At 40.8% G+C, this 25,560-nt stretch overlaps 1 protein-coding gene across 1 annotated transcript; it reads left to right on the top strand.

Moving 5' to 3' along the window:
* The first annotated feature begins 5,904 nt into the window (after nucleotides 1-5,904).
* LOC119647158 (FMRFamide-related peptides) lies at nucleotides 5,905-25,182 on the top strand. Its single transcript, XM_038047965.1, has 2 exons — nucleotides 5,905-5,978; nucleotides 23,896-25,182. Exon 2 carries the CDS (start codon nucleotides 23,917-23,919, stop codon nucleotides 24,838-24,840), a length of 924 nt encoding a protein of 307 aa, XP_037903893.1. The 5' UTR covers nucleotides 5,905-5,978; nucleotides 23,896-23,916; the 3' UTR covers nucleotides 24,841-25,182.
* Nucleotides 25,183-25,560: the final 378 nt, after the last annotated feature.

Raw genomic sequence — 25,560 nt, forward strand, 5'->3', positions numbered from 1 at the left:
GCAAAGAAATTTAAATGCTTTGGCTCCTCCACCAATACCAGTCAGTCAATGCATCCGAGGAAACCTACAAGTCCTTTTCTCCTACCGATTCCGGTATAACCACGGTTAAATAACCGGAAAATAGGTTATCTCAGTGGCAGACTTGGACGAGGCTGCACTGTTGAGTAACAGTTGTTCTCTTATTTATTGATGACGTTGATCGGTTTCCGTAACATTAACATAACATAACATCTTATTTCTTGTGTTAACGCGATCAACTTTCTTCTGCTTAGCTACAGTGGGCTGTGTTCTGTTCGCTTTCGAGACTTTTTTTTTATTGAATTCACTAACAATCGTCTGGTACTTGGTCTCCTTCTTTCTATCCCACTTATTGGCTATAATATGGACCGTTCTCTAGTACCTCCTCTTGAAAAGGACTCCAGTGGAGACCCACTTCTCCAGGGGTTTCCCGCCGGGCCTCACATTTACCAGCTTTAGCATAGGTGCTGCGGTTGGTACCCGCAGCCGCTAAGCCGGCTCCACACGTTCGCCGCTTGCCGCAAGCTCCAAACTTTCACAAATGTTTATCTTAATTTCAGGTATCAAAGATTGTCATCGTTACTCTAGCCATAGACGTGCAACCAAGTTGTTGGTTACAGCGAGACTACACGTCTGTAGGTAAGTTGCGGTTACCCCAACCTGATCGGAAATCCGCAACTGGTCCCTGGATGCGCAATCTCGCTATAATCGCAACTTACCCACAGACGTGGAATCTCACTACACCATCTTGGTTGCACGTTTGCTAGTAACTTATTAAACTGGCTTCACATGTTTGCCGCCTGCCGGAAACTCCACAAACATCCGAGGTAAGCTACAACTCGCTGCCAAGTGCAATGTAGAATGGATGTAGGTCGTTTCATGTCGGCACACACACGCGCACACATTCCAGGAAGATTAGTACATCCTTACTACACCGGTCACACATTTCACTAAATAACATCCAAGCACATGGTTTACAGGATGGCCGCTTTAATATATGGTATAGTTGCTCTGGTGGTCAAAGGGTAGTATAGGTCCCAGGGCGAAACGTGGATTGGTACCCACGATGCAGCATAAAACCTGGGAAACGCCTGCTGAACCAACACCAACAGCTCTACTACTAAACCCTATCTCCACCTCCAGGTGGTGACCGCTGGGAGCTCTTTCTTAACGAAAAGCTATAATACATACGGAGAAGGATGAAGGCGAGTCTCCCGCGCCTAAAAACGAGATAAAATGTACCAACTGGTCCTCCAGGTTGGGGGTTGGGTAGGGCTGACAACCCTACACGGAAAACTGGAATTACGAAGCCACAACACACACACAACGATGAACCCGGCAACGACAACGGAATAACGATTTGCGCATTTTCTCATGGAACGTACGCTCCCTGTACAGACCGAATGTTGCTGAGCAGCTAACCGATACTCTGTCCCAATATAGGGCTGATGTAACAGCGTTCATTTTGAGAATGATGGGGTCCGCACAACTTAATGCTGGACCGGACCAAATGGGGAGCAACTTACTCCCTCTTTCCTGGTCCACGGACCCCTCGCTTAGGGCTTGCACCCAAACTTTCCAAAAAAGCAAGCGATGGCGGCTTTACAGTTTCTTATCAGGGCAGAGGCAAATCGTCAGACGCTGCCTCACCTCTGCCCTGGGAGCAGCATGACCGTAACGGCTCGCAGATGTTGAGTGCTCCTTTATATAATTCATAGAACACGACAGTGTTACAAGAGATGCGATGGACAAGGACCAGTTTCCTGGAGAAGAGTCGCTACAACATATATTATAGCGGCCATCCAGTAAACTCTATGCTCGGAGTAGATTTCTTAGTCAGCCAAAAAATGAAACCTGCTGTTATTGGCTTTGAAAACATAAGCGAACGGTTATGCACTCTGCGCTTGCGAGGCAAGTTTAGAAATATAAGGAGACTGCAGAGTCGGAGAAGGATACCTTCTACGAGGCAGTTGGGCGGACTCTCGAAGCCTGCCTCATGTATGTTATCAAAATCATACTTGGAGATTTCTACAGTCAAGTAGAGACGGAGCCCGTATTAAGGTGATACGTCGGCTTCCATAGTGTACATAGCGATACCAATGATAACCGATTGCGCTTTATCTAGTTAGTAGTATCATACGAAATGGTTGTTGGAAGTACTTGGTTTGCGCGGAAAGCAGTTCACAAACATACATGGGCCTCTCCAGACAGGACCACTTTCAACCAAATTGACCACGTGCTAATTGAACGCCGCCACCTCTCAGCCTTGATGAATGTCAGAACATATAGGGGTGAATACTGAAGCCATCCACAACACAGCCCTCCGCGACACCTATAAGAGGGAAATGGATGCCGTAATAACCGCAGTCAAGCATCAACAAATGATCTTCACAATCACCTGAAGAACGTTATCATTGATACGGCTACAAAGATACTTGGCCCCAGCCGCAAAAAAAGTCGGAATGGCTGGTTTAACGATGAATGTAAGCTAGCAACGGAACAGAAGAATGCTGCATGCCGAGTAATGTTGCATTCTCAAAGAACGCGGGCAGAGACTTTTCACGAACTCCGTCGAACGGAGAAGCAACTTCACAGACGGAAAAAGGAACCCTGGGAGACCAACAAGTCTGTGAACTAGAAAAGTACGGGGAGCAACCGCACCAGGCGCGCAAATTTTTCCAACAAGTCAACAGGATGAAGCCTTATACACCTCGATGCTCATCCTGCCGAGACAAAGAGAGATATCTGATTTCCGACAGAATGGGCATATTGGAGTGATGGGTTGAGTACTTTGATGAGCTACTGAACAACCAGAACATCGGCGAGTTGGAGGTCCCGCCAACTGAAGACGACGGACAAATACTGCCACCACCAAGTTTAGGAGAAACAGTCCGTGCAATTCATCGGCTAAAAAATCATAAGTCGCCAGGAGCCGCTGGAATTACAGCCGAATTGGTTAAATATGGAGGCGACCAGTTACACCAAGTGGTTCATCAACTTGTGCTCAAGGTATGGGACAGCGAATCAATGCCTGACGATTGGCAACGAGGCTTTATCTGCGCCGTAAATAAAATGGGAGGTATCACGCAGTGCAGCAATTATAGAGGTATTAAATTGCTGAGTACTATCTATAAGATATTCTCCTCTATCTTGCTAGGTCGGATAGCCCCATACGATCAGAACATCATTGGCCCATACCAAAGAGGCTTCACTCCAGGGAAATCAGCAACAGATCAGATTTTCTCTCTGCGCGAGCTATGGAAAAACTCTTTGAATATGGAGAGAATTCGGTATTCCGGTGAAATTGGTCAGTCTGACTAGGCTGACCCTGACCAATGTGCGATGCTAGATAAAAGCAGCAGGATCACTCTCGAGACGATTCCACATCAACTTTGTCTAAAACAAGGGCACGCCCTCTCATGCGTCCTCTTTAATGTGGTGCTGGCAAAATGATCCGCGATACTGAGGTGAATGTAAGAGGCACCATCCTCCTTAAGTCCACCCAACTACTGGCCTATGCTGACGATATCGACATCATGGGAAGAACCACCCGAGACCTAAAAACTGCCTTCATCCAGATTGAGTAGGCGGCGCGAGATCTTGGGCTGCACATTAATGGAAGCAAAGTGAAATATATGATGGCAACGTCGGTACTAAAAACCAGCCAACCAAGAACATCGAATCGCACTGGTTAGACGAGAATAATAAAGTTAAGAGATTACAACTTTGAAACCGTTGATAAAAACTCCTAACTAGGGTCGAAAATCACAACGGATAATAGCTATGAAGATGAACCCCGGCATGGTTGTTGGCAGTCAACAGAATCTATTTCAACTTACAAAAACTGTTTCGCTGGAAACGTCTCACCAAAGGATCAAAGCTTTTAGTGTACAAGATAACAATCTTGCCAGTTCCTTTATATTTCTCGGAGACTTGGGTTCTTAGCAAGAAAACTTGCGAACTCTTGGCCGCGTTCGAGAGAAGAATCCTCTGAAGAATTTTTGGTCCATTACATGAGGATGCACAATTCCGCAACCTGCATAACGACGAAATCTGTGAACGATACCATGACCTTCTGGTTGTGGATAAAATCCGGATCAACATAGTGTGGTGAACGGGTCACTTAATCCGTATGGATGAGGGTGATCCAGCCTGGAAAGTGTATAAGGGCAATATCGATGGTAGAAAAGTAAGACGAGACAGAGCTTGCCTGAGCTTTTAAGGATTTGGAATTGGTGAACCTCGACGCAAAACCCGGATGTTTGTAGTTCCTTATTAAGGCAGGCGTAGACCGGATATCGGTTGTTGTGCTGTTGATGATGCACGGATTGAGCGAAATCTATAAAATATCCTTTGTCATATTGATTGACCGCTCACTTCGAGTTGGTTGTGTGTTCCTATCGTGATCTCGTTGCCTTGTTTGGAATCCTAGTTCGCTATGGATCTTTCTGTTCTGCTGCTAAAGTCTTATCACATACGCAGCACTGAGAAACTGAAACCCAGACTCCTTGGAATTGAAAGATCAAAAAACAAAATATAACAATACGAAAGGAGAGCCCCTGAATGTCCTATGCTCCTGAATTGTAGGAGAAATACATTTATGAGCGTATATTCTCTTCGAACATTCACGGTATTTATTTAACCTGTTTACTTATGACATTTAGAGTTAAATATTCTCGTGGAAATAAAAACTTTTACTATGGAATACCAAAAGGAAAGTGTTAAAAGTATCCAATTTCTATATTAAAAAATATTCAGAACTTATAATTACACTTGATCAAAAAGAATTCACCTGAATTATCCAAACATATAGGATTATGTTACGGCATCACTTTGAGTCATAACATTTCATATTTCCAAAGTACTTCAACATTCATTTCAACTTCATATTTGCGAGTTTATCTCCAAAGTAAAAATCGAAATATCTTTTGAAATCGAGACCGTACTTTGATGTATTCGCAGACATTTGTTTAACGACCCTTCCCATGACATGCAGTAGTCATCGTCTATCAATCTTCGAATTTAACAATTTTGAATGTAGTGAGGTAGTGAAAAGGTGTTCTCAATTAAGATACTATTTTTGGGGGTATCTTCTCGCTCAAATTTCAATGTAAATATACTTCCGGAATCAGTTTGAAAGTTAACATATGCTTGCATGCCGCAGTGTAAATTATCATTCAATCTTTTAAGTTATCAATGGAAGTATTTTTCCATGTCTTTTCCTTTCGTATTTCCATTTCCTGGCCACTTCCTCAAGCAACGTCTTCCACCGACTTCAAATTTCCCGTCAAATAACATGCAGGCGCCTGCTATAGCGCCAGGGATAAGATTACACACAGAATTTTCTACATGTTTAACTCGGTCTCAAATTCGAATCCATCATTTACGTAAGTTCATCTTAATCCTATAATTAACCAAGAGTCACCGAAGATTACAAACAAGCTAATATCTGACGCCTTGAAACCGTTACAAGAACAACGTCAACAGGACACCGTGATTTATGCCCAATGCCCACAATCAAACCGCTCGCCCAATGGTAGAACTATCCTTGGCCCAAGTAGAATTAATCGCACGCGCAAATATCCAACATTGCTTTCTTCGCGAACCCACCTCTCGCCATTGTTAAGTCCTGTAGGATATGGACTTGTTGCCCTTTTACTACTGCTTCCTTTCTGTGTGCGCTTTCTACACATTGTAACGGTTCGTATAATATAATATTTGTTACTCCCACGAAATTTTCACTGTCACATGCCTGCGTAAGGGACATGCTTGTGGTAGTTGGCCTGCTCGAAGGAGGCGGCAGGATAAGACGTCGCTATCACTCATATCCTTCTTGGGATGAATATATAAGACATGAACGCAGCGCGAAAAGGCATTGTCAGACGTTGCGAATCAACAGGCAAGGAGCCTCCTAGTCAGTAGCAGCGTCCAAGGAAACTAGCTTCTAGTCCTTCGAAAAAGTACGAAATTTATAATGCATTTAGTATCGTAATTTGAAAGTGTTTTAATAAAAAAGGAAATTGCAAAGTTTTTGCAAATTTCAGTTCAAACTCTGTGCCGTTAACTTGAAAATCCTCTTTTTGTCAAATTTTATAACTTCTGGTGAGTGAGAAGTGAAATTCTTGTTCAGTTTATTTGTGAAGTGCACTTTCCTGCTCTATTAAAGTGATCCATGATTTGCAAGTCATTGGGTACAATTTTGCTGTTTCCTTTCAAGTGGATTTCGCACCTACGATTCCTACTATTCACCTCAAAAGATTAACATACATAAATCCCAAGGAGTATGATTAATGGATGCGTAACTATGAAGCGTTCACAAATATGCCGTGTGATATAGTTCAACAGAATTTTGTAATACCTTTGGAATTTCGGTTTGTAATTTCGGGAGTTGATAATTCTCGAAAAATTGGCTCAATTTAAAATCTATGTCCTTTTTATCTATCTTATTCCTTATAGATATTAAAAAGTATAATATTTCGGCAATATTTATGCCAATCAGAACAAATTCTGCATTCTGCCAAAATGCCACTGACGCTGCCTCAATTTTGAGAAAGGACTAAAATATTTTCTACAATTTTTGATTTTTAGATAGACTTCGATATTTAAAAAATATTTTTTTCCATAATTTCCAAAATTGACAAAATGTTGTAAACTTACAGCATAATGAAAGTAACTGTTAATAGAGCAGGATATCCTTTGATCCTAAGCATAGGGTTGAGATGCGGTGTGGGGGTGAAACACGATGTGGCCAGTGTTCTAGATTTTGAGGAGTTTTTCCTAAATTCCGAAGAAATAGACGATGAAATACGATAAACTTTAAAATCCATTGGACTCCACCATATGGAGGGAATTCAAAACTCATACCCATGAGTTCTCCTTGTATCCTTGAAGTTTATAACACGAAGATTCTTGTATTGTTTCAGTAATTGAACAGAAGATAAGCAAGATCGCATGCAAAAGTTTTATTGGGAATGTACTATAGTTCGTCTGGGACTTTTCCTCAACAGCCTTTTCAATGAAAGGAAATTCAGGACAAATTCGTAAATGCTTGTGGCTCCTTCAATTTCCTTTTGTTTCAGCTTATTCCAGCTCTATATTCACGTTCACCATACTGTTCAATTCTTGCACGTATATACCATATATTACTCCGCTATTTAGGATCTAAACTTTAATTTAAGGTCTTCCTTCTTATGTATTCATGTAGGTTACAGTTTAAATCTTTAAACAATTGTGTTCAGTCGCGTTTATCTGTGTTGTCTTCGCACTTCGGGATAAGGCTATGAATTAACACTTCAATCACTTTGTCGTTATGTTGCTTTGTAGCTGTAATATGTGCTCAGTTTGTAATACATACTGAAGTCTTTGTTTATCGTAAAATAAGTCCTTATCAAATTGTTCATAGAATTCATACCTTTCCATAGTTAGACAGAGTTGATATTCAAGTTAAAGCTGCCCATGGTTATTATAACATTGGATACCAAAACCTGCCAATCACGGGTCTACTATAAATCTACTCAGTATTTTCCACATATCTTAACAGCTTTTGATTCAAACCGAGACTGGATGATGTAAGTAAAGCCACTCACGAATTTCAGAAAAGAAGGAATGAATCCGCCGAGACCAATAGTAGCCTTGAGATATTATTATATTTATAGTTTCATAGTAAATTGTCGAAAAAAAAATCCCTAATCCTTGGATAACTGATAAAAAGTTGCAGTCGTCCGTCAGTAACTAAGGGCAGCTTCGAAAAGGTAACCATTGATGCCTCATTCCATACCTCTATATTCGTATTGATTTATGGGATAGAATCACTTTGCCCGGAATTCGAATTCCGGTCGTCATGGATGTTTGTGTTCGGCTTTGTGCTGACCGTGGTGACCCATTGTACTCGACGCTCTCGTCTATCGTAATATCTTGGGTTTGTTAATGTAGCATGCTATCTGTCATTATGGGAAGCTTGTTGCCATTTTATGAAGACAGATTTAGCCAATGCTACTGATACTCCAATTTTTGGTTCCGGTCTTGACATGGAGGAGATTGAACCCTCTTTTGTTGAAGCATTCGAGATTTCATTTCCCTCTACTCTACAGTGACCAAGTACCCAGAGATAGAATTGAAACATTTTCTGCATTCCTGAACAATTTTTGAGGTGATCAAAGTACTACTTAACGTCCTCACTGTAAAATGGATACCACTGTAGGTAAAATTTTATCCCCAATCATCATCGAATGGTTGGTTTTCAAGAGCGTGCTTTTCAATTTGCCGAAATTTAATATAGGTTTGCAGCCAGCATCGATGTTATCCACTTACCACTCCCTGGGACTTTTCTGTTTAAAATGTACTGGGCTCCCTGGGGGTATACTCATGAGTACATGGGGAAGAGGTATACAACAGATATATCGCTACCATCATCCACTGAATGGAACCTTGCGCTTCCACCACTCCTACGTATCATCGCAAACGCTGCTGATTTAATGTGCTTCAACTCCCTCCAGATCCACCGGAGAAATCCACATTTCTTTTCTATTGTTCTGTTTCAAGTGCTACCCATTCGTCGACAATTCTGTCATAGCGAATTGGCTATGCCTTGCAATGAAATTGTCGCTGTTTTTTAAAATATGATTTATCCACTGCCACTTCTATCTTTTAGTTAACAGGTTTACCGGCACCTGGTCCTTACTTCGACACAGTTGACATGGTAACGAATGTTTGGAGCTTTTTAATTATAGTGGTTCTATTTCCATATGCTGCTCCTGTAAAGTATCACAGAGAGAACGTCGTTGAGAAACAATCTCAACTTGATGTTGATATTTACGTATCTGAAAGCGGATCTAGCACTATTAATACGTCCAGTAGCATCAAGTTCGGTGCCAGCAGAAACGACGCTGCTAAAGCACATAAATAGATCGACCTCTTAAAGCTTTTCCTATTAATACAAATGGCCTGTTAAAGCCTTTTAGGACTTCTGGATAAAGCAGCTTGGAGACCTTTGCCGGTGACGAGAAGCGATAGTATCGGCGACAGCTTTCAGCATTGCTACACCACACTTTGCACTTTTAGATTAGAGCAAGATTTTCCCCTGAACGCAACACTTGATATTTTAGCTATTGTATGGCACTCTGACAACAGCTGCGTTGAGTACTCCAGATATACTCCCTGTTAACACTGTCCAAAATCTTGCCGAAGTAAACGAAAAGCAGGTAAAGTGGGAATCTGAACTGCCTACACTATTCCATAATGGTCCACCATGGTCAGTGCAAGAGCGATCAAGCTTTCGAGTTGTTCTTTAATACACTCATTGCGACCACAGGAAGCACGCAAAAACCTTTTGTAGGAATCTTGACGATGATCCCCTAATTTCACTGATTGGGGAAACGCTTCAATTTCCAGGATTTCCGGATAAGTGGAAAAAGCGGCTCTGCCAGAACTACAGTGGACACGGGCAAGGAATAATTATTTGAGGAGAGCATCAAGCCCTGCACTGATGGCGGAGGTGATTTCATTTCTGTTTGGTGAAGGAGTCAATATCTGCATGTTACGGTGATTACCCATATTTATCTCAAGTGGTAGAACTTTGCTGGATCCTATACGACTGAGAAAGGTGGTGAAATATTCCTTCTAAGTTAAGAAAAGAACTAGGTGTTTTCCTTATGCTTTAAATATTTTTATTTTCCTTCCGCATACAATTGTTTCGGAGACCACGTGCCTCCTTCCTCAGTGCTAGTAACTAATTGTTTCTTCTACCTATCGACCTGACCGCCATCGTGGATATTGAGCACATTCAGAAGACAATGTCTGAATTTACTGTTGATGATGATGTGGTCGATTTGATTAGATGTTCGTTGTCGGTCAATTGACTTTATGGTAGCATTCGTGTTCGAAAAAAATGTACCGCCACTGATGTCAAAAACCTTGCCTTCGCATCACATCTTCCAACGCACCTTACCTCAAACCTCCCATCATGATCACAGTATCATCATTAGCAAGCCTCTCCTCGACCGCATTGAGTTGCTCTTCTGTATCAGGAATCTACGTTGGGGCGCAACATTGTATTATTGAGATATTCTTTATTCTGGATCAGAATCCTACAAATGATATTCCTTCTAATATTATGGTACGTTTTTCCATTTGAAGATGTTCAATGCTTTTTCAGGGCTTTGTATTAAAGTTCAATTTTCACTGCCTTTCATATTCACTTGTAAATCACTGCGTGTCCATGCATCCTTTTACAAAATCTCAACCCTTTTAGGACCAGCTGGCGGAGGATGAAACCAAAGTGACTTTCCGGTGGTAGAAAGAAAATGTTAATCCTGAGTATAAGATAACTAAAGGTTATTGTCAATATGCCAATGAAATGCTTCAAAACTTTTGGAAATCATTTTAACATTATATACATCTACGTAAAGGAAGGCTCGTTCGCAAGTTGTCCTCAAGTAGTATCGTAGAGTAGAGTAGAGAAATTTCGGTTAAATTTTAGGACTCATTTGATGTAAGCCTTAAAACAGTGCACTAAACTCGAAATCGACACCCTAAATCAACATTTAAGAGACTCACTTGTTTTCAAACCGCAAACTGCTTACCGTTCTATCATCGCCTTACATCACAGAACACATTTTCCTGGCACCCACGTAAGTAAGTGTTACATGCAACTCCTTGCAGACAGCTGAGTTCTATGTATTTTCATTCCCTGTGTCGCAATCATAAACCAGTTCCAATGTCCATCTAGTTGTCCATATGGCAGCAACAGCACAACCAGCTGAAAGCAAATTGAAACATTTACTATAAAAATTAAGAATTAGTGAATTAATAAAGTGGATGGCGGCAATACAATGCGAATTAAAATAGAAAATATATAGAAAATATTGCAAGCGTTAATTTTACTATAGTTTGCAGTTCAGGTCAGGTTTTATTTAGATTTACGCTTGGTGTTTTGTGGGAGTTTCACCTTGGCTGCTGTTTGTTTTTTTAATAACTCTGAATAGCTCTTCGAGTTTCGTTTTATTTTTCAATTAGCCAGTGCCCAAGGATGGGGAGGTGTTATATACGGCTCGCGCCCACTGATATGAATATTGTACCTGCACTTGGTGCCAGAAGTTAACCGAGCATTTCTTCTTTCCTATTTCTATTCCTTTCATAGAATTGAAGGTTGCCTTCTGGGAAAGAATTGATTGAAAGCCAACATTGTCTTTATGTTAGCCTTGATATGATAAATTTTGTAGTGTTTTTCTTCGATAGCGCTGCTGCCTGAATTGAGCTCTGGCCTCCCGGATGCATCGCCTTCAATTATCTCGATGCAAAGACCGCGTCCTCCAGTTAAAAAATCTTATTGATTTGCAATCTGCGTCCACTAAGTCCTCCCAACGTTTCCTCCGCTTCCCTTTTAGTCGGCTACCATCGGCTCTACCTTCCAGCATTCTCGGGAATCTTTCTTTCGGTGTGGCAAGCCCATTGCAATTTCCGAACTTTAACTAGTGTTGATGCTGGTGGCTCGTCAAATAATTCATACGAATCATGATTGTATCTGATTCGCCTGGCATCTCCTTCCGTTAAGGCTCCGAAAATGTTTCGGATGACTTTTTTCTGGAAGATATCGATCTGCTTTTCTGACATTTGCGTCAAGGTGCACGTCTCGCATCCATACAGCAGCACGAGACGAATTAATACCTTGTAGATGCCTAGTTTATTGCGTCTGCTTTGTGTTTGATCCACTTGTTCGAAATGATTGTCGCCCATTGCAATGTTCTGTATACCAGCAGCCGCCTTTCGACTTTGGATCATGTATTTCGTGTTGGATTCATTGACCCTGAGCCCCACTTCACTCGATGCTGGCTCGAACACTTCCTTCGCACGAAGCATCGATTGGGCAAGAATATCCACGTCGTCTGCGTACCTCACCAGTTGAGCGATATCAACTGCGTTCACTTTCCTGACGTTTCCGTTGCTTAAGTCTTGACACTATAGGAAACCTTTGTGTCAGTTCATTTTGAATTTTTACCTGGCCTTCGTTATTAATATTGTGGCTTTCACTAGCTTCAGTGGGATTTTTAGCTCAATCATTATTCTGTACAGAGCATTACGGTTTGCACTATCGTACGCCTGACAGAAGTCAACGAACATTTGGTGCATATCGATTTCATATTCCCAGTACTTTTCAAGCACCTGCTTAACTGCGAATATCTGGTCCGTCGTCGATCATCCGTGTTTGAAGCCACCTTGGTATTCCCCGATGATTTTGTCTGTATACTCTCTCAGTCATCATTCGAATACATTCGTCAGCGCCTTATAGCACGTGCACAACAATGAGGCTCCCCTGTAGTTTTCGTAATGCAGACGATCACCCTTTTTGTACACTGGACAAATTACACTTTTCCTCCAATCGTCAGGTATTTGTTCAGTTGTCCAGATTCTGCTGATTAGTTTGTAGACTCGACTGGTGATCTCTGTTCCCCCTTCTTTTAAGAGTTCGACTTATGCTACTTTCACGTTATCCACTGCTGCTGGTTGATGAAAGACGGATAGGTAATATATATCGATTTGTGTGATGCTCCAAAATAGTGGGCGCATAACAGCGGTACCCGTGGAGACAAAATATGCCTTGAGTCCTTCACAAAGACCCATCTTTCCTCCGAATAGTGTCCGAAGAAGTTAAGTGCCATTCGTCGTTAGTCACTTCCCAATTTAGTTACGGTTGGCCAAATTTAGTACATTCTAATATCCAAACATTTTCATCCAAGCCGGTAAACAATTTTATAATTCAAAAAAGAGATCATTCCACGGAAATTAGAATGACAATCTGAAAACCATCCAGATCATCAACCATCAGCACTTTCTCGATAGTGTTTAAAAGATGTATGGCTCAATAAGCTGATAGCTCATCTACAGGTTTACCAACGTCTAAGCTAACATACGTTTTCGATATTCCCATAATTCTGGGAAAATCTCCTCTGCTATATTCTGCATAATTTGGCAAACATATCCACCGGGGTAGCTTACTATCCCACGAGAAGCTAATTTTAGGTAGGGAGCGTGCATCGTCTAAACATTGAGTCTCATTTTGTCCTGTAAAAAGTCCTTTCCTCATTTTTGATGCTATATGGTTTACCGGCACATCTACAAAATTTGCGGAAATGTCACTTTCCCTTGGTGAAATACCTTTTTCTACCCTTGCAAGTTTCCTACTGGTTTCCACCCTACCTGGAATAAAATTGCTTCGGAATAGTCCTCGTTAAAGTGCTATGCACCCACGCTGTACCTACGAATGTCAGTCCCACAACTGAAACAAATTTTCCTTTGCGGTACGTATTTTACTCACTTCTGTTGGCGAACATCATGTTCAACTGCGGAAGTTTAAATAAAATTGAATAAACTACGCTTCCCTGGGTTTTTCCTCGTCATCAGAAACCGTGAGCGTCGGAGAGTAGGCTAAGCATGTTTTTCAACTCTGTCAAAAGAAGACTTGGAGGAGGGATAAACACAAAAGTTACCCCTTGCAATGCCGTATGGTTTGGCCGCCGGCAATTCCATCATTACAAAAATTCCTGTAAGGTTCACTTCGGAAATGGTCTGGGAATGAAAATCTTGAGTGACTCTCCAGAGGCTTGAGTTAAACTAATTTCGTTTTTCGGTTCCATTTAACACCTGCCTCATCTCTGAATATTTGACGCTAGCAGCTATGTGGCTATTATGTAAATTCTTTTCCACCGGTACACCATGGATTTGAGGTCGTGTCCCATATCTTGGCAATGTGCCTGTTATCATCACAACTTTCGCTTTGAAGGACTTTAGAAAGAAAACTTGGGCCCAGAGTGAATAGGACTGTCCTTTCACCATCCGTAGATGATGATGGTGAACAACCGGTATCCGGGCTAGGCCTGCCTTAATGAGGAACTCCAGGTATCCCAGTTTTGCGCCGAAGTCTACCAATTCGATATCCCTAAAAACTGTCTGGCGTCTTAACAAAATTTCTGTGAATTTCAAACACCCTTAGAATTTGTTATACTTTAGCTCCACTCATCTATTCAGGCAAGGTGTGTTCGTCAAAGGAAACAGTAAATGTTCCTTTTAAATCCATAAATTGAAAGTTGAGAAATTAGTTCAGGAATCAACTTTCACCTTATATTTGCTCCTTTCATAATGTATAAGTCTAAAATGACTTCGTCCAAGATGTTTCTGGTCAAAGTCTCGTTAGTGACGGAAATGGAAGATTGCGAGGTGATCAAAAGTGACGGGCTACAAAGTCGCATGAAAACGGTATAATGCCTTGCAATCCTGTATTTCCACATTTTCCATTATTATTCTCATAGCACGTGACTCTAAGCTGAATCCTGACCAAAAGCCGTCATTGTTTGGTGTCATCTTGTAAGGGCAATGACTCTTCCTTATTCATGGGAAAGTGGGCCTTATATGTTATTCATGAGTTTAGCTTTAAGTGAGATATTCATACATTCCAGGTGTACACATACAAGATAAATCCTTTTCTTTTAAATTTCTAATCATCAGCTCCTGGATCCACTACTAGGACTCCTCTTACGCCCTACAAACAGAAGTTTCAAGACCAACTAGTGCATCGACTTTGCAAACATTTCAATGCTCAAAAGTTTATGAGCTTAAAAACCTTATTATTCATCATCGTAAAATGATAAGTACACGTAATTCATCTGACAATTCTTGGAGATAATCCGTGTCCAGCCATTAAGTCCGTCACTCCGCTGATAATCGTATTTGTGCTCATATGGCCGCAGAGCGAGAACAATGGTGGCGTGGCGTAGGTCAAATTTAAGTCGCCTTTTGTTAAACTTTTCACAATTTCCATCTTCCTGCTTCCGAACCGCACATTTCCTTCATTTCCGTCACGAAAAGATACACATCCTTGCGAAAGAAGTTAAGTTACGCGTCTCGTCGCAATCGACCATAAATTCCAGATTATGGCGTGATATACGTACTTTTGAGTAACGGTCGTGCGGAGGAGGCGGGATTGTCCCCCTATACCGTGTAAGCCACGTATATGTAATTGTAATGAAACAGGATATTGTCTCATTAGATGGAAGACCATATGTCCGCGAGGAAAATATAAGCAACGCATCGCTTTCATAGCGTGCCTTCGGTTATCCTCTAAGTCTGAGACAAACACTTTGAATATGATCCTTTGAGGCGATGAATGGTGTTAGGAGGGCAGACCGGCTTCTATTAAAATGTGTAATCGCTGAAAGTTGACTCCTAATAACACTCTTAACGCCTCAGGGTAAGTGGCATTGATTGTAATTATTTTGAAGTAAAGTTTTCTGCCCCGAAGACCACAAGAAGTTGTTACTTGTCCTTCCATGGAATCCTTCTCAGTTCGACCATGTAAAATCAGACCGCCAACAAATCGCACTTCTATAGCCAAATAGGGCGTAGCGGGGGAGGGATATAAATCAAATGTTCTCGGGGAGCTTTCACCGGATGTTTAAAATTTGAAAATTGCGTAAAATTACAGGTTAGACGACAGCGTCTCTAACTTCCTCCGTTTTCTTGGAAGCGAGAAAAGTAAAATATGTAGTGGGGATTTGCCTTGCACCTCGTAGAAGTTTAAAGAGATTTTCCAACGGAAATCGGCGAGGCAGCACAACAGGTCCACATTGTCTATTAAATGGACATAAATATGTTTGCGGCGTTTATTAGTCTCGCCCAGGTAGGAGCTCACCGGGTAGACACAAAACACCCGGCAGGGGAACAGTCTGCATGTCCTGTTTCAAATTTTTTTAATTACATTGCTCTGTGTACGTTGGACTTTTGTTTATTGGACTTGCTTTATTGTTGGATGAATATCCGCGCTGCAGAGCAAGGACTTATTAGCTGACATTTTTAGAAAATACCATAATCCACTTATTTGTCTGCATGTTGAACTTCGTCTCTTGAGTATTTGAATTTAAATTTTTTTAAACGTATTTCTATATGTGGATGTAAAGAATGTTTGATATTAAAACCGACTTTCTGGGATGGGTAATATAATGCTTCCAGAACTTTAAACTACGTAAAACCCTGCAAATAATGAAAAGGAGAAAGTCACACCTCGAATCTTTTTGGATTATAGAAGATACCTGAAATAAAAGTTTGTTTTTAAGGTTTTGTTTGTAAAACAAAACCTTATTAAAATCAGTTCAATGTCTGTATGTCTGTCTGTCTGTCTGTTTGTCTGTCTGTTTGTCTTTTTTTTTTCATCGTTGGAAGGTGGAAAGGTTCAAAACCTACTGCTGGCTCCTGCCATGCAGTTATGTGAGACTCCTACTCACTAAAACTACCTCCTTCTTCTTCGACTCTCCCCACGGGACTGCTATAAGCATTGCATCGTGAGGCTGGATCAGTTCTTAACTGCGGCGCATTATTGTTTGCTCCCTTTCTTGCTTTCTTCGCAGTTCTTCATGCCTTAGCTATTGATGAATCATTTTCAGCTCAATTGCCACTTTATTCCAAGCCTCCGTTGATCCCAACATAAACTCCGCTATATTTACAGGTGTTAAGCGCCTGTCTGCGATTGCCTCCAGCCTAGTTCGGTGTGCTGTAAACCTTGGGCACTCAAATACAACAAGCTCCGCGTTCTCAGCCACGTTACCACATCTTGGGCAGCATGTGGTTCGTCGTGTCCAAATCGATATAGATAAGCCCGATAACCTCCATGTCCACTTAAAAACTGTGTTAGCTCGTAGCTTAGTTCCCCGTGATTCCTTTCCATCCATCTTCGGATGTGTGGAATGATACGGTAGGTCCAACGGCCAGTTTGTGCCTCATTCCATCTCTTTTGCCATTTTGCGATGGATTCCTGCCGTGCTAGTTGCCGTCGAAGTACAATAGACTCCCCGATTGCATACATTTTGTCGTAGAGACGTCGATCTTCATCCGCCAAGATGTCTATGGGGATTGTCCCTGCCCGTACATATGCTGCTTCTCCTGATGTCGTTCGATAAGCACTTCATACCCGGAATGCACTTAGTCGATACGCCATTCCTAGTTTTCCGCAGTTTGATTTGTTTTCCAGAACGGTTGCCCAAACTGGAGCTGCGTAGAGTAGCACGGAACTAACTACCCTTGAAATAAGACTACGTCGACTTTGTCTTGGTCCACCAATGTTCGGCAGTATTCTCGAGATCGTTACAGCGATGGAAGATGCTTTAGTTTCAGCGCACTCAATGTGTTTTTTAAAGTTGAGTCTTTTGTCAATCATTACTCCCAAATATTTAAGCGACTCTTGAGAGTAAATTGTTTTTTCACCAACTTTAATTTTCACGGTCGTGTCTTTCCTTCTTTTGCTGATTAGCACTAGTTCGGTTTTATGTTCAACAAGTGATAAACCGGACTTTTTCAACCAGGAATTGATCTCCTATATCGCTTCATTTGCATAGATTTCGATCTCGTCTAAGCGTTTTGCCACTAATATTACCCCGATATCGTTTGCAAAGCCAATAGTTGTCACGCCGTTAGGAAGGCGTAGCGTCAGTAATCCATTGTACATAAATAACTACAGTAAGGGACCTAAGACAGACTCCTGTGGTACGTTGCACGTCATTGGGAGTAATTTCTCTCCATCCTCCGAGTCGCAATATAATCTTCTTCCAAGAAGAAATGCAACAATGATGCGTACAATGTACTTTGGAGCCTGTAGTTTAGTTCTTAGGCTGGCTTCGGAATAAGTATCAACTTTTGCAGTTTCCATTGCTCCGGGAATTCTTCTTCTCTAAGGCATGCCGTAAAAACTTTGGCAAACATACCTGGTGCTGACCTGGCTGCCACTTTCAGGGCGATATTCGGGATTCCATCTGGCCCTGGGGTCTTATTTTCAGCGAATTTCCTTGCTGCATCAAAAATTTCCTCTTCTAGCACTTCAGGAATTTCGTCTGTCTGTCTGTCACAGGCACTTTTCTCAGAAACGACTATACGGATTGACACGAAATTTGGTGAGAAGGTGGGACCTATGAACCCTCAGACATGCAGTGAGTAACATCCTCCTACGTTGACATTTAAGGGGGTCCCCATACATGTAAAAGGATGGTGTAAAAATTTTTTTCATCAAATATAGTCATATGGGATATCAAATGAAAGGTCTCAATTAGTACTTCTCGAAGCCGGTCTTAGTTTTAAGATTTGTTGAAAAGGCAGGGAGTGGGAGGGGTGCAAAGTGATGATTTCTTTAACGAACCCATTCTCATTAACTACCCAACCGAAAAATCTGAAAAAAATCATGAAGCTGCCTCTATACGGTGCTCAGGCCTCAAAATACTCTCCATATAGATATCTGTTTAAATTAAGTTAATAATAGTACATCATCATATTTTTGGGAAAATTGAGTAAAACCCCCCTTAATTTTATCTCAGAGTTATAAAAGTTGGTAGTGGTATAAAATATAATATGAAGTAATTTCTCTTTTGCTTGGAGGAACAGTCCGTATCTACATGTTACGCTGACTAACCATTTCACCCACAAGAGGAGGTACTTCACCGGATGTGAGAACCGCGGTGAAGTGTTCTTTCGACCTTTTCAGCCGCTTATCATCGTGAATAACGAGTCAACCCTAAACGTCCTTGACAGGACCATCGAAAGATTTACGACTACGTGCAAGTTGTTTCGTTATGCAGAATACACTTCTGAAATCATTGCGTTCTGCGGTATCTTGCGATTTCTTCACCAACGCAATAGCAATTTCCCTATTGTCACGGCGCGTACTACGTTGAACTTCTCAGGATTTTGCTCGGTATCAGAGTTTGAACGCGCCAGGCCCACCATCATTCGTAGCGGTCAACAGAGCCTTCAATCTCTTTCGTTCATAGATTCGTTTCCACGATTCTGCAGTCAGCCACATCCCTTCGGGATATGGCCCACTACCTGCGTGGAACCCGAGAAAAGAACATTTTTGATGGTGGCCCAATGCTCGTAGACATTCACAGGCGGGTTACTCAATATACTTGCGTCCGATCAACACGTTGTGCTGAGCTCTATCTAGAAACGGTCAATGTTGAAGTTGCCGATCATGGCTCTCCAAACCTGCGAAGGCGAGCGAACGTAACCGGTCATCAGATGACAACCCTTTTTGAGGCCGATGTCAGCGCCTCTCTTGTTACACACATCCTAAATATGCTACTCATCATCATCAACGGCGCAACAACCAGTATCTGGTCTAGACCTGCCTTAATAAGGAACTCCAGACATCCCGGTTTTGCGCCGAGGTCCACCAATTCGATATCCCTACTCTTTGTCAAATTGCCAAGAATGACAATTCTTCCGGTATTACGACGTGTTTATCGCTTCCTGCAGATGGTGCCTTAATTGTTTAAATGGCTGCCTTTGGAAGTATAACCTTGTTCTCGATCATTGACGTTTTTTTGAAATTGCAGGAATTTAGCTCTGAATATCTTTATTTCGTCATTCCACCAGCAACACGACGAGTCTCGTCTGCGTTGACAGCACGCTGAATTAGCTGTTTGGACAGCTTTTCTACTAATTTTTGATTTATGCTGGTGGAATTTAGTACCATTTCAAACGCAGCTTTTTCAAAAGACATGAAATTCTGCTATTCACCGCCTGATGATCGCTAAGTGTGATTTTCTCAATAACCACAATGCATCACTAAGTGGAAGTGATAGGTCACCATTTTGAGTCCTTATAGTTTCAGACATCAATTTGAAAAATTCCCTCTAATTTCAGGTTGGTTTTGACACTTTGCAATATATTTAAATACGGCATTTCGCCCCTTTCGGTTCCGTTTGTAACATTTGTTTCTTAGGTGCATTCTCCCTTCTCGTTTTCGCTGTGACTTCCTGTTTTTTTTTCACATTTGGTGGTTTCGGAATTTTCAAACCCTTTTCGAAGGGATTCTTTTCATTTCCCGATTTCACTTTGCCAGTTTTGGTGCTTCCGGCAAGCCTTTATAGGAATGAGCTCAGATCCAGTTCAGTACTAATCATATTATTAGCTTAATGGTGCCGAAGCACTAAGCATTCTTTGAGGTCTGCCAGAATTTTAGAACCTCTATATAAAATCTATGACTCAAAATACATCTCATACTGTATAAATAAAGTTAATGATATCATTTACTAAATTTTTGGTTTTTACCGGAAAGATCTCCTTAAATTCATCCTTCATCCCGTAATCTTTTAGTATGGTGTTCCTGCCCATTCGAAATTGAGGTTTTTTCGAGTATTTTGAAGGGAAGCTGAATATTCTTTGATGGTTTGAAGTGACTGCTTAGTGAAGCAGAACATACTTAGCGTAAGTAGGCGTCGTTGTAATAGCATCACTCTTAAAGATCGTTATAATTGTATGAAGGCAAAGGAACTAGAGTCATACCTGGCGTGTTCAATTTCTCAGATTCAGTCCATGGAGTTTCCAAAATATATCAATTCCCTTGTCCTAATGTTCCAGCTAGAGCTGGATAATCGCAAAGAAAGTATTTAAGCTCTTGTCATTCTCTCCGAAGTCTCGAAAATGCGTACTATAAAGTTTGACGAGTTAAGCGGCATGGTCAATGGCCAATAAGGATTGGCCATGCCTCGTACAGAACGCTATGATCCTGTGCCCGATGGGGTGGCTAAGATTTATGTACTCAGATGTGTGAACTTTGTTGTAGGTGGGCTATTGGTAGTAACCCTGTCATATCTATAAACTAGCAAGTAATATGAATAGATTCCACTCTTCACAGTACAGTACGTCTACTTTGAGTGAACCACCTAGACTGTTCAATTCGTGCCTCTAGTGGCTTATTAGCTAGAAGGGTTCTTGGCTTTAATGCCAGCTGATGATGCCGGTAGAAATAGCTATATTTTTTATGGGAAAGCAATGGGATTCGAATGTGCTGTGTGCTTCTAAGGAATCTCCAAATCTGCAAAGAGCAACTTATAATCAGGTACCATTCACCGATATGAACCGCAGGTAGTGCTTGATAGTTCTGCTAGGCCCGCAAGTTGTAATTGATGGTCACATTCCTTACACCAAGCCTGATGTTCTATTAGTTGACAAAATGGGTCGCTATACATACATTGTCGAGGCTTGCATCCCTCATAATAGCAGCATTGAATGAAAAAAAAACCTACTGGTTTGGGACAGCAAATAAATCTGACGTGTTAAGAGAGTGATTGCTAGTTACAGGTATTCCAGCTAAATCCCTCATAGCTTTTTAAATGTCCTGGGACTCTCGCAAACCTTGCTACTATCCTGCAAACCTGCTCAGTATTCCGAAGGGTTTCGACCGGTCTTCCCATTAATCTACCACAATCATTACCACCAATCTAACTGCTTAGCATTCACTATTGTGCCCCAAAAAGTAAGACCAATTTTTATTTATTTCAAAACACATTTATTTATTCCCTCAAATCGCCTTCAAAATAATCCTCTCCGGACACAATATACTCACGCAAACGTTTTTTTTTAATCCTCGAAACAAGAATTTAAGAATTCGAAACGATATTCTCGTAGGGGTCGTTTCAGTTTCGGGAATAGCCAAATGTCACACTGTGTTAAATCAGGTGAATACGATGGTTGTCAAACGATATGGAAGTTGCGAAGAACGAGTCCAGTAATAATCCGTTTTATGGCCGGTTAAAAGTCAGACAATGTCTCTTCACAAATCTTAACGAGTTTTTTTCCATGAAAATGAGTTGTTTTGGCACTATTTGTGTTTCATGTCCAAAATGGTATTGACAACCTTTCGAAATACTAACAGCAACAGCAAGGTCTCCAGCAGTCGACGATTGACAAGTTCTTTGATTTTCTTGACGTATTGTTCATCGGTAGAGGTTGATGATCTTCCAAAAGGCTCTTAGTCTTCAACACTTTCACGACCTTCTTTAAACTGTTTATGCCACTTGAAAATATTCCTTTGAGACAAAGCATGGTCCCCGAAGTCTATCTTTATAACCCTAGATGTTTTCGCACCCGGCATTTCATTCCATAGACAAAATTTAATGTAACTTCCAAGCGGAAAACAAAAAGTAATGAATGATTTCACACGAAATTTGTCAAAGATGTCAATCACAATGTTGTCAACTCCAACAAAAAAAAAGACTTTTGATGTGCGGTTTGCCCGCGCAATTTAAATTGACAATTAGTGTTATTTTTTGAACACAGTAGTAGTGCTGATGTTAAGTAAATTTCCGCCGAGATTGTGACAATACGAAAATAATAATAATAGCTGTGGCCAGTATCCTGATTTAAGGAACCTGAGTAAAGGAGGTACAAGACAGCGATAACAAGGTTTTGTTAGACAAGGATGCATGCTAATAGCAGTTGCGGGGGATGAAATCCCGGGATCGATGGTTTAGTAGTGAATGACATCGAGTTGGTTTTATCTGGATTTATGCATCCTGCAGCGAACGAATACATTTTTCATAAAGTCAAAATCAGTGTGCTAATGAACCAAAATATTTTTGAACCAATATAATCACATCATCTGTACACGCTACAGCCTTCATTCTTATCCTGGTTGGTTTCCTTAAAATTCCACGCATGATGAGAAGGTGGAGCTTAGAGGTATTTAATAAATCCAGGCAAAGAAACCATATCTTCCCTTGAATAGGAAAAAAAGAGGACTCTATGGAGGAAGAATTTCATAGTAAAAATAAAATCCATATTCGGCTTAAATGACAAAGTTAGATACCGTGAAGGACATAATCTAGATACGATTGAAATTAATATTCATGTTTTTTTTTTACTGTAAATATTTTTATTTTCTTTCCGCATACAATTGTTTCGGAGACCACGCGCCTCCTTCATAAGTACCAGTACCTAATAATATTAGGTACTAGCACTGATGAATATGAAATGATAATATTATTAAGTACTAGCACTGATCAAGGAGGCACGTGGTACCTAATAAAATTAGGTACTAGCACTGACAAAGGAGGCACCTGGTCTCCGAAACAATTGTATGCGGAAGGAAAATAAAAATATTTACAGTATAAGGAACAATATCTAGTTCTTTTCTTAATTTATAGATACAATTGCCATCACAACGGGGTGTTTAATTTAAAGTGTAAAAGTGACATGTGTTTAGAAAAGACGCTCTCCATAAAATTTTTAGAAAAAAAGCAATGCTACCCAGTTAACAATTGAACAATTGATCCTTGGGTGATTGTAATTGCCTTTCGCTTTTTCATAGTGATTCACTTTTTATAAAATATATGATTGAGTTAGATAATTGGCCTTATATAGACCCAAAAAGACGGACACTTCAAGGATGTAAAAAAAGTAATTTCCAGGATTAGTTTCCTCTATTCCCCTCATTCTGAGCCCCCTTATTCTTCAGATAAATTGTTTGCATTTCCAATCCTAGTCACTTTATCCTTTTCACATTTACACCATATCTTTTTCATATTCGTACGGTCTTTATGTGCATAGTCATGCATCCATTCTTAAGATACGAACACAAGCAATTTTGATATAAAAATGTCTCATGATCTTACGGAATGACTATTTGTAAGATGTCCCTGAATTTCGTATCTTCAATTTGTCTGCCAGAAAAGACCAAGCAATTGGTGCTCGCTAGGTTGGCTGTGCAACACCTAAAATGGATTGAAAACCATTTCCTCTGCCTGAAACTTTAAGATTTTCGAATTCAAGATGAAGTTTATGTAGGCTTATCATTTTCACAGTATTCAGTGCGATGATAGTGAAAATGAAGTTAATTTAAAATGAAATAGGAAGACAAGAGTAATAAAGAAAATGTATGTGCCGCACACTTCACAAAAGACTGAACAGGAGACTGATAATAGCATGTACCTTACGGCAATTAGTATGTGATAAGATATCTGTCGAAAAGTTTATTTTATTCAACTTGTGAAGCTCATGTGTCTTTAACGATATCATATTAGAAAACTTATAGTTCTAATCTCAGCATTTTCCTTTTTTTTACAGACTAGCCACATTAGCATCAAAATGTCGTTCCTCCTAATCCTTCTTTTGAGTATATTTCGACTCAGAACCTTGCGCTGTGAAATCCCTGACACCCCAGGAGTGCTAGTGAACTCCGTAGATGACAACGAGCAACCCGCAGAACTAGAAATAACCTCACCGAAACCGTATGACAAATTTTTGCCAGATCTAATTTCGTCCATCAACATTGACTACACAAACAACGCATTGATCCTTCACTTCCGGAAAGCAGGACAGTTCGGCGACGAGAAGAAAAAGTTGGACAAAAACTTCATGCGTTTCGGACGATCAGACTCGGCCCTGATGCGATTTGGGAAGCGACAAGTTGAATTCCTCGATGCTGACCCAGACTACCAAGGAAGAGGTGGGGACAATGGAGCCAGAGATTCTAGGGGTGACAACTTTATGAGATTCGGTAGAGCAAATGGTGATGGTGGAAATTTAATGAGATTTGGACGACAATCTCCTCAGGCTTCAGATCGGACTGATCGCGGCTCAGACGCAAGCATGTTTCGTTTTGGGCGTGGTTCCGACAACTCATTAATGCGGTTTGGACGAGCTGACCATGACTTTATGCGATTCGGAAGGAACAATGGAATGATGCGATTCGGACGCTCCGACAGTTTCATGAGGTTGGGCAGGGCATCCGTTGATGACAAGTTCAGGCAAGCCAACGCTATTGATCCCTACATCTCCCGATATGGACGCAATGATAAAAACTTCATGCGCTTCGGAAAATTGGATCAGAACTTCATGCGATTTGGCAAACGTAGTAACCAAGCAGATGGCGAGAGCGCAGAGCACAAGAAGTCAATTTCAAAATCCGAACCTAATTACTTAGACAACCTATGGAAGACTGACGAATTCACCACGGCCGATTCAAAACTGGACAACGCAGTACAGGACAAGCTGTTTGCATCGCAGTAGGAACGCATTCTGAAACTAACTGAACTTGGCAGGCTTCGAACTATTCAAATAAATGTTTAACGCTCTTATGTGAATGTCAAATGGAACTTTAAATATAAATAAGGATATGTTTAATGTAAATAGTCTCAAATAACTAACCCAATGGAACCTTTTGTATTCTCACAATGGCTGGAGTGAGAATATGCAACGTTTCATATGATCGGAGTAAGAAGTATAATAAATAATTATGTAATACATACGTGAATCCAATATGTTGTGAACATATATATATATATCCAATTTTTTGCAAATAATTGGGCTTTTAATTTTATACAGCAAATAAATTATATCTTCTTGAATGCACTTCTATGTTTTCTAAAGAATGAGGTAAACCAATTAGTCCTCATAACGATCGATATTGCCTTGCACTCATCTAGGAGAAGTTATTAGGAAAGTGTAATTTGCATTGGTGACATTTCGGTAGCTAAGATTGGCCTGAACATCCGAATTGATCGGCACCGACTCAAAGACCTACCGAAACAGTGATGGCCCAGATGTTAATTTGTCCTCTCCACTCCAACTGGATCCAGCCTAGCACAAAAGAAGTGGCGATTTTGATCCAGACAAGACGACTCTGCTGTCAAACGGTTGCAGCATAGATTGGGGAGATGTTAAAGTTGAATTATTAATCAAAGCCGATACCAAAGTCCCACAAGGGGACCAAACACACATAACTGAGCT

The sequence above is a fragment of the Hermetia illucens genome, chromosome 1 (assembly GCF_905115235.1).
Source record: "Hermetia illucens chromosome 1, iHerIll2.2.curated.20191125, whole genome shotgun sequence".
NCBI classification, from domain to species: Eukaryota; Metazoa; Arthropoda; class Insecta; order Diptera; family Stratiomyidae; genus Hermetia; species Hermetia illucens.

Bases quoted from the DNA above. Each gene is read 5' to 3' on its own strand.
- LOC119647158 (XM_038047965.1), top strand. From the start codon at position 23,917: ATGTCGTTCCTCCTAATCCTTCTTTTGAGTATATTTCGACTCAGAACC.